The 17,374-nt window shown below is 62.2% G+C and overlaps 1 protein-coding gene across 2 annotated transcripts; it reads right to left on the reverse strand.

The window, feature by feature from the left end:
• Nucleotides 1-1,084: 1,084 nt before the first annotated feature.
• Nucleotides 1,085-17,277, reverse strand: ADCY3 (adenylate cyclase 3). 2 transcript variants are annotated; one of them, XM_054196446.1, is made up of 20 exons: nucleotides 16,057-17,277; nucleotides 11,620-11,769; nucleotides 8,033-8,163; nucleotides 7,535-7,646; nucleotides 6,941-7,068; nucleotides 6,392-6,550; nucleotides 6,147-6,309; nucleotides 5,945-6,064; nucleotides 5,641-5,783; nucleotides 5,392-5,553; nucleotides 5,213-5,300; nucleotides 4,994-5,110; nucleotides 4,479-4,738; nucleotides 4,311-4,392; nucleotides 3,716-3,874; nucleotides 3,295-3,441; nucleotides 3,052-3,165; nucleotides 2,855-2,981; nucleotides 2,498-2,622; nucleotides 1,085-2,183 (listed from the first exon to the last, which is right to left on the reverse strand). In XM_054196446.1, exons 1-20 carry the CDS (start codon nucleotides 16,729-16,731, stop codon nucleotides 2,001-2,003), a joined length of 3,345 nt encoding a protein of 1,114 aa, XP_054052421.1. In that variant the 5' UTR covers nucleotides 16,732-17,277; the 3' UTR covers nucleotides 1,085-2,000. The 2 variants fall into 2 exon arrangements, with proteins under 2 accessions (XP_054052421.1, XP_054052420.1); XM_054196445.1 differs by having other exon boundaries at nucleotides 5,906-6,064.
• Between the last annotated feature and the right edge of the window lie 97 nt (nucleotides 17,278-17,374).

Below are 17,374 nucleotides of genomic sequence, written 5' to 3' on the forward strand. Positions count from 1 at the left end.
GTGAGCATTCACCCGCTTGCTGCTGTCTGGAGAGGTCTGGGCTTTCGAATGTCTGCTCCTGATGCATCATCAAAAGGCGTTGTCGTTGTCCCACATCACTTCTGGTTCTGGGGTTGTGTTTTCTTCTGCGAAAAATGTTTGGGAAGGAGAAAAAGTGCTGCTGGGTGCCTCGGGCAGCCAGGAGTTTGCAGAGGACAGACTTAGGTGTCGGTCCCTGCCCTCTCCCTGCGGACCTTCCTGTTGAGGTCCCTCTTCCTACCGCTCCTGCCAGGGGAGGCAGAGCCCTGACCCTGCTGTAGGGTTTTGGGGGAAATCTGGGGGAACTGGGCACTAGAGCCGTGAGGGTGAAGTGTCCCAGCTTGTCCCTGAGGCGGCTGGAGCAAAGCCAGGCTTAACCCAGGTCTTGGGCACAATCCTGTGTTTGTGTGGGACAGAGAGAGGCAGGTCCAGGCCAAAATTCCTTCCCAGAAAGGGTTGTGAAGCATTGGAAGAGGCTGCCCAGGGCAGTGGTGGAGTCGCCATCCCTGGAGGGGTTGAAAAGCCGGGCAGACGTGGTGCTGAGGGCCATGGGGTAGTGGTGGCCTTGGCAGGGTTGGGTTGATGGTTGGACTCGATGATCTGAAAGGTCTCTTCCAACCTGGGCGATTCTGTGATTCCCTAAGAGCCTTCACAGCCCCAAGGCTTGTCTCCCAGGGTACAAACACCTTCAGAGGGCTGCGTTTGGCAGGCCGGGTGCGGACGCAGGATTCTCCCCCTCTCCAGCATCGCTCCGGGTCCCCGTGGGTGCTGCTTGCACCCGCAGCCGGGCCCTGTGGTGGCAGGCAGGGAGCAGCGTGGGCGGTGGATGTGGATTTTATTTTGTTTGTCCTGATGGGGATTAAACTCCCGTATCATTCGTATTGCCATTCCCAGGGGTTAGGCGAGCCCCAAGGATGGAGGGGAGCGAATGCCACCGCCGGGAGCTGCTCAGCCCTGGCACCAGCCTCCCCTTTGGGGACCCCTCCACAACCAGCATCCCCTGGGGAAGGGTCAAACCCTTCTCGACATCCACAACCCCCAGAACAAAGCAGGCGCAGAACCAGGCTTCGAAATTCAACTGCTTCTATTCAAGAAGAAACTAGCGGCGTAATTACACTCAGCGGGTGCCTGCCTTCTCCCCCCGGCCCCGGCAGCACCGGGTTTAACGCACCAGTCCCTGCTCCTCTCCTCCCGCGAGTGACAGCAAAGTGACAGCAGCCGACCACAGCGCGCGCAGGGCAGCGTCCGGACGAGCGCGAGCCCCGCCGCAGGGAGGGAACAGGCACAGTTAAAAATATAAATGTCAATCTGTACTCTTATATTATATATATTTATATATCTGAAATACACAATATTGGTTCCTTTTCCTTCTTCCCCGCCTTCAAAGGCGGCACTGCGCTCTCCGTCTCCCCGATCTCCCTAACTACGGTGGTTTGTGACGAGGATGAACTTGGTACGAACTAACGGCAAACCCCGGACGCTGCCGGTTTGTTGCTACCGCTCCCGGCACGCAGGAGAGACGTGGCGTCTTCCCATCCGGCCCTGAGTTTGGATCTCCTCGTGCCCAGCGCGCGGTGGCCGGGGCCCCGTGATGCTACTTTAATGTCATGCTGTCCCCTGCCTGCCCGGTGAAACCCGGGATGCCCGGAAAAAGGCAGCGTGTGTCCCTGGCCCCGTGCCCGCCGAGGGTTGCAAGCTGGCGTGCGCTTGCACGCGAGCGTGAACGGCCGGAGGAGCCCACCGAGGCGGCCCCGTGTTTCCTTCCTGCTCAGCCACAGGCGCGATGGAGCGAACCCCCCCAACCAGAAACCTCCGGTGGGGGCTTGGAAAGGGTCGTGCGAAGGGGTTGGTTTCTCGAGTTTGGTTGCGGATCCGGATGGCAGTGGGATGGACGCTCCTGGCGGCGGGTGCCGGGTCCCTCCCGAGCCACCCCGCTCGGCGCCGGGGGGCGGTGGCTGTGGTGGTGGGTGGGCGCCGGACCCTCACGAGCTGTCCACCACCTGATGGGGCAGGGTGACGGAGGAGCCGTTGACGAAGGAGCCCTGCTTCTCCCGGCCCTTGAGGAAGAAGGTGAGCAGCTCCCCTTTGCCTTTGACGTAGATGGCTCCCCGGCGCACAAAGCGGAAGCCGTACTCCTTCAGGATGAGGTGGGTCTCCTCCACCACCTGCGGGGACAAGTGGACGTGGTGGGAGGCTTGGGGGTCCTTCCCTGGCTCATGGCATGGGGAGCAGGGACCCCCACGTGCCACTTGGACAACAGGTCTACCTGCCAGCTGGGCACCCACCCCATTGTCTTGGGGTTCCCTTCTTTGAGCCCCACCTTGCCCCATTCCCAGCTCGGAGTAGCCCCTCAGCCAGACCTGACCCTCCCGTGTGCTCCCAGCGCTGCTGTCCCCCTCCCACCCAAAGCTTGGGGTGTTTTGAGGGCTGCAGCCCCCACCACGGGTTGCAGATTTGTCCCTACTCCTCGTCACCCCACCTGTATGTTCCCCATGACGCCGGTGGACTCCATCCTGCTGGCCACGTTCACCGTGTTGCCCCAGATGTCGTAGTGCGGTTTGCGGGCGCCGATGACACCCGCCAGCACGGCCCCCTTGTTCATCCCTGTGCAAGACGGGATGCAGATGTTATTCTGTGCCTGGTGACATGGACAGGACATCCTGGTCTGCAGGAAAGTCTGTCCCAGGGGGTGGGTTGGGGCCATGAAGTCCACCCCCCCACCAGCACCACTGCCTTCAGCTGCCAAACTACAACTGTTGCCCAGTGTCCCACCACTGGTGGGGAAGGAGGGATGGGGGACACCAAGGCAGACCCTGCTCCACACTCCCGGACTTGCCTATGCGGAGCATGAAGTTGTTGAAGGATTGGTAGTTGATGTTCATCAGCGTCACCTTCATGGCTAAGGCAAAGTCGGCCAGGTCGGCCAAGTGCTGCCAACGCTCCTTATCCGAGAGGGTCTCCTTCTGCAAGGACAGCGTGGGTCAGGCCTGCGCACCCCTTGCCCGCTGTCCCCCCACCACAAAGACTCCTCACCTTGGCGCTGTAGCCATTGGCGCTGGCATCGGGAGTCACTCCAGAAGCGGCCATGTAGGTGCTGCCGATGGTTTTGATTTTGGTGATGCACCGGAATTGGGGTTCATCCAGGAGCTGAGGCATGGAGACAGGACCCTCAGGCACCCCAGGGCCACACAGGTCCTTCTACCCCGAGATGGGGCAGGAAGGGAAGGTCTGGCCAAGTCCCATGTCATCCCCATGACTGATTCCATCCCGACTCACTGCGTCAAAGTCAGAGATGATCTCGTTGAGGAACCGCAGGCACTCAATGCCCCCGTTGTTGATGCTTTCCTCCGTGTAGAAGTCAGCAAAGTTGGGGAGGGAGGCGAACATGACACCAATCTCATCGTAGGACTGGCTGTACAGCTCCTGAGGGTGGGACAGGAGGGTGACCATGAGTCGGGCACATGCCCACACATGACACCAGCACCTCCGGCAAACCCAAACCCTCCCATGAAGCCATCTTCCCTTGGCACATGTGAAAACATAAGGGTACTCTGCAACCTTACCTTGCATGGCCAAGACATCATCTTCATACAATCAAAGATGCTCAACCAGAGCCTTCAGCAAAGCCTTTGGATCCAGAGCCCACCCCCCCAAAAAAAAAAAGTAGGGCAAATCCCCCCTCCTGGGCGCCCCTCACCTCGTCCCGCTTCTTGGAGCCCAGGAAGTGCCGGGCCACGTGCTCGGGCAGCATGTTGGTGACAAGGGCCTCATTCCAGCGCCGCATCTCGTAGACCCGCTCCTTCTGGTCGTGGACATCGATCTTCCAGAGGAAGAGGGTCCTGGCCAGCTTCTCCACCTGTGGGTGGGAGGAGATGCCTGCACTCCCAGTTCCCACCCACCAGTGGGTCTCCTCCAGTGCTGGGAGCATCATGGTTGCTGTGGGGCCAGTCTGGGCTTGGACGCAGCCTGGAAGAAGGCTCTGGGACAAAGTGAAGCCCTAACTGGGGACATGAGACCTGCTCCGAGGTGTAAAAGGCACCCTCACAGAGCAGGCATGGGCTTTGGGGCCACCACGTCGTGCCCATCCCTAACCATGGGGGTAAGACGGAGGTGTTCTCTGCACTGATGTGGTCCTGGAGCGACAGGGCTTCCTTGGAGAAGAGCTGGAGACGCTGTTCACAGCTGGGGACAAATCCTGCTGCCTTGGAGCTTGCAAGAAATAAGGGCAGGAGCTGAGGGTGAAGACACAGAGGAGATGGGACCTTCCCGGGGCTGGGGGTCAAGTCACTCACGTGGCGAGAGAAGTAGTAGAAGCTGAGCATCACGATGAAGATCATCGCCGTCATGGAGTACTTGGAGGGGACCAGCGAGGACCTGCCAGCAGAGTCAGCCAGGCGTGGGTGGGCGGTGGGCACGGCCGTGCCCCCCAGCCCCGTGCCCACCCCCTTGCCACCCCTTACGTGCTTTGCTGGCCGCGGCGGCGGTCGTACTGGTCAAAGATGTGCTCCCAGGCATAGATGTTGACAGCGCCGGTGGCCCCGGTGATCAGCACCATGAGGGTCAGCTTGACCATGTGGCTGACCTGCACCAGCATGATGGTGGCCACCAAGGCCAGCAGGGCGATGTAGCTGTAGTACTTGGGCTGCTCCCCGCAGCCACCCGGCCGCGGTGGCCCCACCGTCCCGTTGCCCATCCCACCGTGGTCCTGCCGGCAGCTGAGCTGGGGGCACGAGGGCAGGGTGAGGACGGGGACGTGGGGACAGGGTGCACCTCTCCATGGGCTGCATGACCACCCAAAGGGACAGGGTGCTTTGCAGAGCAGGACGAGGACACCTGACCTAAATTTCCCCCCGACAGTGCAGCCCTGCAAATTGCTTTAACGATCGGCCATGCACGGGGCTGTGCACAATTATGGGTTGCCTGGATGGAGGCTGGAGCAGGCTCAGCCCTGCTGGTGCCTGGGCTGGTGGCTCACCATGTCCACGATGTCAGCCATGGTGACGATGATGATGGCAGCCATGGCCCAGGTGTTGCGCGCCCAGCGGGTCCTGTCGATCCAGGTGGAGAAGGCCACGAGCTTTTTGGGGAAGACCTGCGGGGAAAGGAAGGTGGGGAGGGGTTCACGTAGGCAGGACACGGTGATGGGACATCACAGTGTCCCATCACCATGAGTGGTGAGCCCATCCCATCTCACCCGGGGGAAGATGGCAGCCAACGAGCAGAGGGTGAGGATGAGCAGCAGGATCTCTCCCACCACGAAGGTCACATAGTTGGCCACCAACCTGTCAAAAAGGCCAAGAGAAGATGGGTTTGAAGCCCCGCGGAGCCACGAGTGGCTTGGGGCCACCCAACCCCACCACCTCCCTGCTGTACCAGGGGTCGATGAAGACCTCCACCAAGGCGGTGAAGAAGAGGACAACGCAGGAGCAGCTGAAGGCGGCCCCACTCTGCTTCTCCTTCTCCACTGAGTAGCGTGTCTCCATTTCGGGGTCGATGAAGCGCATGGAGAGACGGAAGGTGCTCTTCCCCTTCAGCCTGCCGGTGACAGTGCCCGTCAGCGCCCAGCGACACCGGGGACCTGCCGAGCCGTGCCAGGACGTGCTGCCGGCCAGGGTGACTCACGCCTGGATAGACTCGCGCTCCAGCAAAGCTTCGTTGAGCAGCTTGTTGAGCTCCTGCTCGTTCTGCGAGGCGTCGATCACCCGCTCGGCCAAGTCCCGCAGCCGCAGCCGCCGCCGAGGGTTGGGGAAGGAGGGGTTCACCGCCTGCGCCCGCACGGCCAAGGCATCAGCAAGACCATGCCGGCACCCACGGGGCGCTCAACTGCTGCGGTGTGGCTATCAGCAACCCCCCCAAATGCAGGTGAGGTGCTTTGCATGGGCTGTACCTCTCCATCCTCCTCCCCACTCTCCAGGACGCCCCTCACCCTGGCGTCGGGCTCCTCGGGCTCCTCAGGGCTGGTGCAGGCCAGGCTGAGGCTGCCGTTGCGCTCCTTGGTGTTGACCAACGGTGGGGAACCACCATGGGACGAGGTCAGCGACAGCTTCTGCAAGGTGGAAGGTGGTGGGTCACGGTGGGGTGTCCCCCCCCCAACCCCATCTCACCGTGGTGCCGCTGCCACCACTCACCACCCCGTTGATGCCGTTGCGCAGGGGTTGCTTGGGGACCACGACGAGGTAGGTGACGATGCCCTTCTCCTTCAGGTACTCGCAGCGGGAGCCACCTTCACCCGGCTCCACCTCGAACTCGCCCTTCAGGCAGTCCATGGTGCTCTGCGAGATGTGCACCCGCCTGCCGGCACCGGGCGCCAGCGTCACCCTTGGGTGCAGGGCACCCCATGCCAGTCCCCCGCCTCCCCCCTGGGGATGCTCACCCGGGGATGCCCCCTGCCTCCATCTTGTTGGCCACGGTGACGTCGGTGGACCACACGTCGTACTGCCAGCGCTTCTGGCCCAGCACGCCCCCCAGCACCGTCCCGCTGTGCACCCCCACCCGCATGTCCACCGCCGTCTTGGTCTTCTCCCGCACGTAGCTGGGGGCGGGAAGGCAAGGACGATAAAGGATCATCAAATCATAGAATGGTTTGGGTTGAAGGGACCATTAAAGGCCACCGAGTCCAACCCCCTGCCATGAGCAGGGACATCTTCAACTAGACCAGGCTGCTCAGGCCCTCGTCCAACCTGGCCTGGGATGTCTCCAGGGATGGAGGTGACCCCTCTCCCAATCCATCCCCACCCCACAGCCCATCCCAATCCCACCCTCCCCATCATTAATGATCACCCCCTCCGTATTTTGATGCATTTTGCAGAGGGTGGATGCCCAGGGTGCACCCCAGCCCACCAGGACCCCCTGCCCACCCCGACACCCCACCCTGGGAGGGAGGTGGTGAAATCTCCCCGCTCCCCCAGGAGAAAGCCCTTACGAGATGGCCTCCACCATGGCCAGCCCCATCATGATGGAGCAGACGGCGTGGTCCTCCCGGTACTCGGGCAGCCCGCAGATGCAGTAGTAGCAGTCGCCCAGGATCTTGATGCGCAGCTGGTGGTATTTCTGGGGAAAAAAGGAAGGGGGGGGGGGGGGGGGCACGGTGTCAGCTCCCCCCCACCCTCCCATCAGCCGGGACCCCCCCCTCTCAGCTCCCTCCATCCCTCTCCCAGGCTGACCTTGACCCACGCAGAAATCTCCCGCGCCCGGCTGGGACACAAAATAATCGGATTTTCCATTCCCACCCTGCCTCCCCTGAGGGCTCGGCCGGCAGCCCGGCTGCACCCTGGCTGTGGTGGGCGGGGGGGCTCCCCCCTCCCCAGTCCCCCGATCCCCCCATCCCCTTCCCAGCTCTATTTTTGCAGCGCGGGGCAGGGTGTCTCCCCCACATCTCAGAGCCATAGTATTTTAACCTCCTCCCCCCGCCATCCCGGGATGCGGCTTTCAGGTGGCGAGGCGGTGGCTGAGACCTGCCCGACTCATTGCAGGCCAGGCCGGGGGGTGTCGGGGGCGGGGGGGGGGGTACACTCACGGCTGCCAGCTTGTCGAAGCGGGCAAAGAGCTCGTTGAGGAGCTTCACCAGCTCCTGGGCGCTGCAGGAGGAGGAGAGCTGGGTGAAGCCCACGATGTCCGCGAAGAGGATGCTGCGGGGAGCAACGGCGAGCGGCTCAGCCCCGGCGACCCTCTGTGTGTGTGTGTGTGTGTGTGTGTGTCTCTGTGTGTGTGTGTGTCCCGCACCCCCCTCCCCCCTTCCCCGCTCTCCTTCGTCGCTGGGGCACTCACGCCTGAGAAAAGGCTATTTTTGGGACACGGCTGAAAACGCTGCTCTGCAAACCACGGCTGGAGCAAAAAGGGGCCCCAAGCCGCGGTCTGGCTGGTGGCCGTCCCCTCTCACCCTTCGTTTAACTGCAAACCACCCCCGGCTCTCCCTCTTTTCTAGCCAGGACGGCAAAATACACATTTCTGCAAAAAAAAAAAAAAAAATAATAAATTGGAGATTTTATCCCACAGGGTGAAGGTTGGGTCCTACCTGACGTTCTCGTGGCGGTACATGTACATGGTGTTGAACTGCTGCATCTCCTTCTGGCTGGGGTCCTTCTTCATGTCCTTCAGCATCTCGTCGGCCACGTGCTTGGGCAGGATGGAGAGCATCAGCCGCTCCTGGGGGACGGGGCAGGGATGGGAGTTGACCATGCCATGAAGCCAAGCCCCGTGCCAAGCGCAGCAAGGCAGAGGTGCGAGTCCCAGGTGGAAATCCCTGGTGCAAATCCCCGGTGCAGATGCCTGGTACGTGCTCCACGGTCCAAGCGCTCCCCTCTCCGTGGGAACAGGGAGCAGGCAAGTGACATTCCCAAGCTCCCAGCCCCTGGCTGCTGGTGCTGGTTGTCCCCAGGGCTCAGCCAGGTCTTTAGCTCACCCTTTCAGCCGCACGCGGGGAAGGAGCGGGTGGATCAAGCCATGGGTGAAACAGGAGATTAAGCTCAGAGCTGGGTGTCCCAGGCACCCCGGGGAGCTGGGAGCCACCACCCCAACTCCAAACCTGCACCCATGGGTGGAGGGAATGCTCCCATGGGTGGCAGGTCACCCTTGGTGACACTCTGCCAGGGATGCCAACAACTGCTTTTTACCATTTTCCTCCCTATTTTACAAGGTCTCATCAAGATTTTTTGCAAGTGGGAATAAAGCCCAGCCAGGGAAGGATGGGAGGGCGGCGGGTTTGGGGTGCTGCAGCCACCAGCCTGCCTGTCCCCAGAGCCGTGGGAAGAAGGGACAGTCCCACAGACTTATTTGGACACGGGCTGATGAGCTGCAAAATTTGCTCGTGCACCCAGATCCCTTCTGCGGGTGCAAGACAGAGACCAAACCCTCGCTGGGAGCTTGAGCCTTAAAATGCCTTGGGTCGGCCAAGGCTTTATCAGCCCAAATAAAACTGGGACACGCTGCTGGGAGCGACCTCGGGGTCTGCCCCGACATCCCAAGGCTTTATCAGCCCAAATAAACCTGGGACACGCTGCTGGGAGTGACCTCGGGGTCTGCCCCGATGTCTCCAAGGCTTTATCAGCCCAAATAAACCTGGGACACGCTGCTGGGAGCGACCTCGGGGTCTGCCCCGACATCCCAAGGCTTTATCAGCCCAAATAAACCTGGGACACGCTGCTGGGAGGGACCTCGGGGTCTGCCCCGACGTCCCCCAAGGCTTTATCAGCCCAAATAAACCTGGGACACGCTGCTGGGAGGGACCTCGGGGTCTGCCCCGACGTCCCCCAAGGCTTTATCAGCCCAAATAAACCTGGGACACGGTGCTGGGAGCGACCTCGGGGTCTGCCCCGACGTCCCCCAAGGTCCCTGCGAGCTGCCCCAGGGTGTCCTGCCCCGAAGGTGGGTCAGGGCTGGGTGTATGGATCTGGATTAAACCCTGCCAGGGAGGATTTATCAGTTTAAAAGCGCCGTGGGTTCCCCATATCCAGGCGTAAGACTCAACCAGGGTCTCCCAGGAGGATCAAACCCACGTGGGCACATCGTACCCATTGCCGTCCCCGCAGCCCCGGAGCTGGAGAAGGGATAGATCTTCCCGGCTGCGTGTGGGGATTGGCACTAAATGTAAGTAACTTGGTTAATGAAGCAGGTTTTTCCCCCGGGACGGGGGCGTTTGCGCGCGCAGCCGCGACGGGGCTGTTGCTGGAGGAACGGCACCATGTCCCCGTCCCCGTCCCCGTCCCCGGGGGCTGCTGGCAGGGAGGCGTGTGGGAGCTCCCCAGCTCCTCTCGGCTCCCGCTAACCTTAGCTCTGCCCACCGGGCTGCCCGTTCGGCCACCACTGGTGCTCTGGAGGGAGGAGGGAAGGATCCGTCCGCCAGCATCGCTCTCTGCCCCATGGTCCCCCTGCCCCGAGCCACTCGGCCACACGCCAGCAGCTTTTCCTGCAACATCACGGGCTATTTTTAGCTCAATTCCCTACGGAAAATGAGCTCATGTGATAACAATCCCTGTGTCCCTTCCTATATCCCACCGAACCCACGAGCTGGGGCCCTGAAGGCGCTCTCGCTCGGAGCATCCCCCTGCCCCAGGATTTGCCTCCAGCACCCAAATCCCTCCCTGGCCCTAACCCCTTGTTAGCCATCAGAGCATCCACCCAGGTTTTGCAGCAAAGAGGACGCCGGTGGCACTGGCCCGGCCCCGCCACCTGCCTCTTGTTGCCATTGGGAGCAAATTGCTGGCAGCAGATCGACCAGATAAGAGATGGGAGACAGGGAGAGAGGCCCCAGATAAGGTGCTAACATTAGCCCAGCTCGTCACCGGACAGTGGCTGGAGACAACAGGGCTTTGAAACCGCCGGCTGGCACCACGACGCCTGTCCCCTCCCACCGCTCCTCTTGCCGGGCCACCACAGCACGGTGCCGGCACAGCCATGTGTGTGGGGCTCTGCTGCAGGACAAGCCCATGAGATGGCTGGGGTCCCGATGGGGACCTGCTGGTGGCCATGCCTGGGGATGGGGACGTGCTGTGTGGCCACGCTCAGGGATGGGAATCTGCTGGTGGCCGTGCCTGGGGATGGGGACATGCTGCGTGGCCAAGCACAGGGATGGGGACATGCCATGTGGCCATGCTCAGGGTTGGACACTTGCTGATGGCCATGCCTGGGGATGGGGACATGCTGCATGGCCATGCCTGGGGATGGGGACACGCTGCGTGGCCATGTTCAGGGATGGGGACATGCTGCGTGGCCAAGCATAGGGATGGGGACACGCCATGTGGCCATGCTCAGGGTTGGAGACTTGCTGATGGCCATGCCTGGGGATTGGGACACGCTGCGTGGCCATGTTCAGGGATGGGGACGTGCTGGTGGCCACGTTCAGGGATGGGGACATGCTGCGTGGCCATGATGCTCAGGGATTGGGACCTGCGGATGGCAATGCCTAGGGAGAGGGACCTGCCATGTGGTTGTGCCTGGGGATGGGGACACGCTGCGTGACCATGCTCAGGGCTGGGGACATGCTGGTGGCCGTGCCTGGGGATGGGGACATGCTGGTGGCCATACCTGGGGATGGGGACCTGCCATGTTATGTCTGGGGCCAGGGACATGTTGCGTGGCAGTGCCCAATGACAGGGACCTGCCTTGCATGTCCAGCAACAAGGACATGCAAGGCCAACCCTTGGGACCTGCCATGCGGCTGTGCACAGGGGTGGGGACCTGCCACGTGGCCATGCCTGGGGACCTGCAATGTGACCATGTGTGGGGACGGGGACCCGCCACGTGGCCATGCCCAGGGACCTGCCATGAGGCTGCACCTGGGGACGTGCCACGTGGTTGTTCATGGGGATGAGGACCTGCCACATGGCAATATCGAGGGACCTGCTGCGTGGCAGTGCTCAGGGATGGGGACAGCTTAGTGGTGGCCATGGCAGGAGCTTGGAGGTCCTGGAAGAGGATGGTCACATGGAGAGTCCCCAGATTGGGCACAAAACTGCAAACGCATGGCCTCCTGTCCCCATCGCCACCTGCCATGGTCCCTCCATGCTGGGCAGGGTGCAGGCTACGGGTGCCTTATCCACGTCCCGAAGCTGGTGTCCCATCGCTGTCCCCTGCCCTGTCCCCACGCTGTCCCCTGCCTCCTACCTGCTGCTGGCTCTGCTCCTCCAGGTTGAGCTTGACCTCCAGGGACTGGCGCGCTTCGAGGAAGGCTTTGCGGTGCTTGCGGTCGGCCATGTAGTAGGACATGGTGCCCACCGTGATGGCACAAAGGTAGATGGCGACATTGGACAGAATCTTTGGGGACAGAGAAAAGGAGATGGGGGTGAGCGGAGCCATGGGGACAGCGCTGGTGTCACTGCAAGTCCCTATTTGTCAGCGGAGCCTGATCGGTGAGAGTGGAAAAAAGTATTCAACTGATGGAGGACATAAAATACACCCTGGGGATAAATCACAGAGCCCCGGCCACCATTAACTGTTGGGGACACACGCTGGGGACCAGGGGGACCGTCACGGTGGCTCTGCAGGAGGGATCTAGCTGGGGATCACGCCCTGAGCATCCGAGGAGACCTCGTGGTCCCCACGGGCTGACTTTGCTTCATTAAAGCTTGCAGAGATGTTTTGGAAAAAGGCAGCCGGGTGGTGGGGCCGGGCACAGCCCCGGGGGACAGCGATGCGGCGGCTCACGTGCCATCCGCGCCCTCCACCCCTGCCACGGGAGCTGCACCCCTTCACGCAGAAAAAGTTAATAAAACACAGCCAAACCCTAAAATCACGTATTGACTCATGCTCCTGACCCTCTATGTCCTTCTGAACGGCCAAAACCTTGGATTTTGCAGCACCGGAGATGGATGTCCCTGCGTGTTGCTGGCTGTGACAACCCACCCCGTTTTCTTTGGGGTTTCAAGGGAGCATGGCGTGGAGGATCGCTGCCTTGTCCCGAAGGCTGGACCTGTCCCAACCCTGGGTTGGGCCCTGTCCCCATGGGCAGGACTTTGTCCCCATGGGTAGGACCCTGTCCCATCCCACAGACTACAACCCAGCTCCGTGGGCTGGACCCCATCATCCAGGCTGGATCCCCATGGGATGGATCCTGTTCTCTTGGGATGGACCCTGTTCTCACGGGATGGACTTTGTCCCCAGGAGCTGGACCCTGTCCCATCCCGCAGGCTGGACCCCAGCTCCATGGGCTGGACCCCGTGTTTCGGGCTGGATCCTGTCCCCATGGGCTGGACACATCCCACCCAACCGGCTGGACCCCGGGTGTCCCCACAGCCCGGGACAGACAGAGCAGGTTTGCAGACGGGAGCAAAGTGCTCTTTGTGGAAAATCTGACCGATGAGGGAAAGTTGAAAGAATTCGGTTTGTTTAGTCTAGAAAGGGGAAGAGCGACGGGGAGGATGTAATAACAGGCTCCAGCTATGCCGAAGGGGTGATGGGGACATGGAGACGTCCTCCCACCCTGTGGGCCATGGGCTGTGTCCCAGCCAGTGCGGAGGAGGCAGCGGGAAGAGCACGGAGCTGTTCCTGGGCTGGTCTCCATCAGGGATGTGCTGCTGCACTCAGCATCCTTCTCCTGATCCCGAACTCCCCGGAACCAACCTTGTCCCGTCCCTGGTCCCCACACCCCATAGCCCAGCTCACTCGGAGGAAAGCCCTAACGTGACCCCAGTCCCTGGGTGTCCCTGTGCTCGGAGGTGTTACTACCCGACAGCATCGAGCACTGAGTAGCCCAGTCTCACCGCATGGCGACAGGGAGGAGCTGCCAACCCCTTCCTCGCAGGGGGAAACTGAGGCACGGATGAACCGGGCCACGTGCGGCAATAAATACAGCGCCCTGGCACTGGCGGTGCTGGCACGGCACCATCCCGGGGCTGAAAAAATTATTTACAGCAGGGGAAACATTTTTTTGGGGGGCGGGGGAAGAGCACGACGAGCAGGGGAGAGTACATGGGCTGGATCCTGCCCCACGGCCCCACGGCTGCAGCCGGGGGATCCCCGGGAAGCCCCCGCACCCACGGCACGGCAGATGGCGAGCGAGGAGCCGTCTGGAGGTGGGCACGGAGAAGAAACCCCCAAAACAAGCAGCCACTTGCTATTTTTAACCTGCCTCTTGGGTTGTCATAACAACGGGCAACTCTCCTGGGGCTGGAGGGGCACGGGGCGGCTCGGCACAGCTCGGCACAGCTCGGCACGGCTCGGCATGGCTTGGCACGCCGGGGCCACTGGAAACCCCCTGGGGACCCGCTCACCCAGCGCTGCATGGCACGGCTGCGTCCCACCCCGAGCATCTCCCACCTGCACCCTGCAGCCGTGCAATGGATGCTCAGCCCCCAAAATTTCCCCCAGCGCCTGCCCACATGCCTTGAGTTGCAAAACACTTCCCAGCATCCCAAACACCGCCGGGAAAACCCCGACACTGAGGAGACCCCACTCCCGGCATGGTCACCGGTTATTATTTGCACTCAGTAATTTGGGGGGAAGCGCGAGCAAGACGCGCGGGAGTGTGCATGGCCCGTGGATTGAACCTTTTCCCTCCTTCCCCACCCGTATCCTGCAGGAAAAGTCACGGTGGGATGCGCTGGGACCATCCGAACTGGGACCGGCCGAGCCTGAGGATGCTTCGTAGCTGGTTCACACACAACCGCAGCAGATTTGGCCCCAAACGCCACCAAACCAGACCCCCGCTGCCACGATTCATCCTTCGGGCTCCTCCTCGGTGGCCAACAGCGGGGCAGAAGCCACCGGCATCTCTCTCGAACCTCCCCCACCCCGGGCCGTGCCGGCCCCGCTCAAGCGACATCCTCCGGTTCATCCTATTAATAGCAGTGCCCTCCGGGAGCCGCACCACCGGCTATAATAATAAAGCATATGATGTTTATTTCTGGACATAATGTTCCTCCTTTTGCAGCAGGCAGAGGCTGAGGCATGCCGCGTTGCCAAGGTTTTTACTGGCCCCGGACTCTCCGTGCCACGGCAATGATTAACGCAGTGGTGGCGGCGCATGCCCGCTGCCGGCCCCGGGGTGTGGGGGGGAGGATGGCCGCATGTCCCCCTCGCCTCCCGCATCCCGGGGCTGGTGGCAGCGAGAGGATTCCTTGGCTTGGGATCGGCCACGTGCAGCGTTTGCATCCCAGAGAAGGAGCAAAAACTGGGGAAGCCGCCGCTGCACCGGGATTTCTCCCGGCGGCGCGGTGCCTCTGGCCGAGTATGGCTGGGAGGGCACCCGTGCCACTGCCCCCGCACCCAGCCTGGCACACTCCAGAAACTGTGCCCAAAAAGTGCTTTTCTTTGCAAAAACCCCATGTGACACCAGGACATGGGCCATGCCAAGGAGCCAGCCCCACGCCACACACCCCAGCGGTGCGGGAAAAACCGGTACCTTTGGCTTTTTGGAGAACAGGCTCCATTTTCCAAACTCCTTTCCAACCTCAACGCTCCCAAAACCTCCAAAAAAGTGAATAAATACCCCCAACCCCCACTTCCGATTTACATTGGGAGCAGCTGGAGGACTCCTGGGACCTGACCCAGAGCATCCCCAATTCCCATAGCATCCTCCCACGGAGACCACACCATTATGGAGCAGAGCGGATGCTTCCAGCGGGATTTTCCCCGCTGCCGTCAGCAGCCGCTGGCACGCAAATTTTTAGCTCTGGCTTATTTCCCCCCCCTCCACGCCCCCAGCCGTAGAAAGGCTCCCCACATCGATGGTGGGAGGAAAGGGACTTGGCCAAGCAGTGAAACCCACTGATTTAGGGAAAAAAACACAGTTTCTAGCTGCTCCAGGTGGGTATTTCCCAGGAAATATCAAGAACCCGATGGGTCAGGCGCCACTCTCCCCCCACCTGACCCCTATGTCCCCTCCTGAATGGGTGGCCCGTCCTTAGGGCCACATTTGGGCTCAGGGACGCTGTTTCTCCAGCTTTGCTGGTGCAGAAAAGCCCCTCAAAGCATCCCCGGGCTGTGCTGCAGGCGCGGGGCTGGGTGATGGGCATCGCTGGGACCATCCCCCAGCTTGGGACCAAGCCGGGGCCGAGCAGCCACCCGGCTCCTTCCTCCTGGGAAAGCTCTGGTGGCTGTTTGCGAGTCCGGAAGCTGGGCTCCTGCCACGTTTCTGCTAAAAATGGCCATTTTTAGCCCTTTTTGCAATTCAAAGGGAAATTGGCACAAGCAAGGCCACCGGGCAGGGTGGATGGGAGAGCCTGCAGTCCACCGTGCCTCAGTTTCCCCAGCAGCCCAACCGCAGCACAAGTGTCCAGGCATTCCGGGTGGCTCCCGGGGATGGATCCCTGCTTGCAGGGCCGGGTCTGTGGCCGTGTGTCCCAGCAGGGGTGGGTGCTGCTGCACTCCCCAGCACCCCACTCCCTACACGGGTTGATCCCCGGATATGTTTTGAGGACCCCGTCCCCCCCCTGCTCCCAGCAAACACCATGAGCAGGTCACAGCATCCGGATATCAAATATGGATTTAGGGTCAGGGCACAGGGATGGGGATGGAACTCATGGAAACGCAAGTGGGGATGATTCGCCCATCACTCCCCACCACCCCAGGGGGGACGCCGTGTCCCCCCCGCCAGCCCCGTACCTGTCTCAGCAGCGCGCCCTCGTCCAGGGCGTCCTGTCGCTGCTGGGCGACGGTGACACCGAGCACCAGCGTGTGGATGCCGCAGGAGACGGCGGTGATGAGCACGATGGGGGCCAAGCGCAGCGGCAGCGTGATGAAGAAGGAGAAGACGAAGAAAGCCTGCCAGCCCACCGTGTCGCTGGCCTCGGGCGAGCGGGAGAAGTTGAGACCCAGGTAACAGAAGATCTGGGCCAAGATGAGGACCCAGAGGACGTAGGGCAGGAACTTGCGGGCCACCCGTTCGGGGAGCAGCCTGTACTTGCAGAGGATGAAGAGCAGCACGTGGGTGACCAGCCCGGCCGCCGCCGCCAGCACCGGAGCCAGCTTGTCGGCGGCATAGACCACGGCGCACATGACGAGGACGTAGCAGTCGAAGAGGGCGGCAAAGACCACCAGCACCAGGAGGGTCTCGTGGCGTTGGCGGCGGAAATAAGTCTGGTAGAGGTTCTCCAAGGACTCGGGAGCGAAGGTGAGGCGCATGAAGCGGGGTAGGCAGAGGCAGGGTCCCGAGCTGCGCACCGTCACCTCGTGGGTCCGACCCACGCCGTGCTCGGGGTCCGACGGCAGGCTCACCGAGTAGTCAGCGGAGTACTCGGCCGAGCACTCGGGCTCCGAAAAGGCCCTGTTCCTGGGCATTGCGGCGCTTTCCCCTGCTCCGACCCCGCAGAAACGCCGCGGTCTCCCCCGCGCGCCCCGATGCTCACCGGGGCATCGCCCGCAGCATCCCCGTCTCACCTGCCGCCGAGCCGCGAGGCCTTTCCCCTTCTCCTGCAGCCGTCACCCCGAATCCCGTTGCGTGCCGAGGAGCGGTCGAAGGAGGGAAAGGGGGATAATTATAAATACGGGGCGGCGTGGCGCGGGGAGGCCGGGGGCCCAGCCAGCCTGCCTCCCCAGCTCCCTGCCAGCTCGCTCCCCAGCCCTTGCGCACTGCCAGGTTGCAACCGAAGCGCCGCGGAGCCCGAAAGATGTCGCGATGCCTCCCCGCTCCTCCTTCGAGGGCAGCCGCTTCTGGGGGGCGATCCCCTCCTCTCCTCCCGGCTTCGCCCCTTTCCCAGATGCTTCGTTCCACGGGGATGGAGGGATGGAGGGATGGATGGATGGATGGATGGAGGGATGGATGAAGGACCGGGGTGGGGGGGGTTTGGGGAGAGCAGCCCGATGCGTTTCGCCTCTCCCGGCCGCTTCCAGCATCCTCCGGCGGCCCCCGCCGCCCGCCTCCCCCGCTCCCTACGCCCCGCCGCCCCCTCCGGCTCCGCGGGGCCGGGGCGGAGGCGGCGGA

This window comes from Rissa tridactyla, chromosome 3 (genome assembly GCF_028500815.1).
Source record: "Rissa tridactyla isolate bRisTri1 chromosome 3, bRisTri1.patW.cur.20221130, whole genome shotgun sequence".
Lineage (NCBI taxonomy): Eukaryota > Metazoa > Chordata > Aves > Charadriiformes > Laridae > Rissa > Rissa tridactyla.

What these genes read in the sequence shown, in the direction of transcription:
- ADCY3 (XM_054196445.1), bottom strand. Translation starts at nt 16,731, where the DNA reads ATGCCCAGGAACAGGGCCTTTTCGGAGCCCGAGTGCTCGGCCGAGTAC. An exon ending in GAGGCAGGGGGCATCCCCGG is followed by an intron (nt 6,310 to 6,391) that starts GTGAGCATCCCC and finishes CGGTGCCGGCAG; the next exon opens with GCGGGTGCACATCTCGCAGA. An exon ending in GCAACGGCATCAACGGGGTG is followed by an intron (nt 6,065 to 6,146) that starts GTGAGTGGTGGC and finishes TCCACCTTGCAG; the next exon opens with AAGCTGTCGCTGACCTCGTC.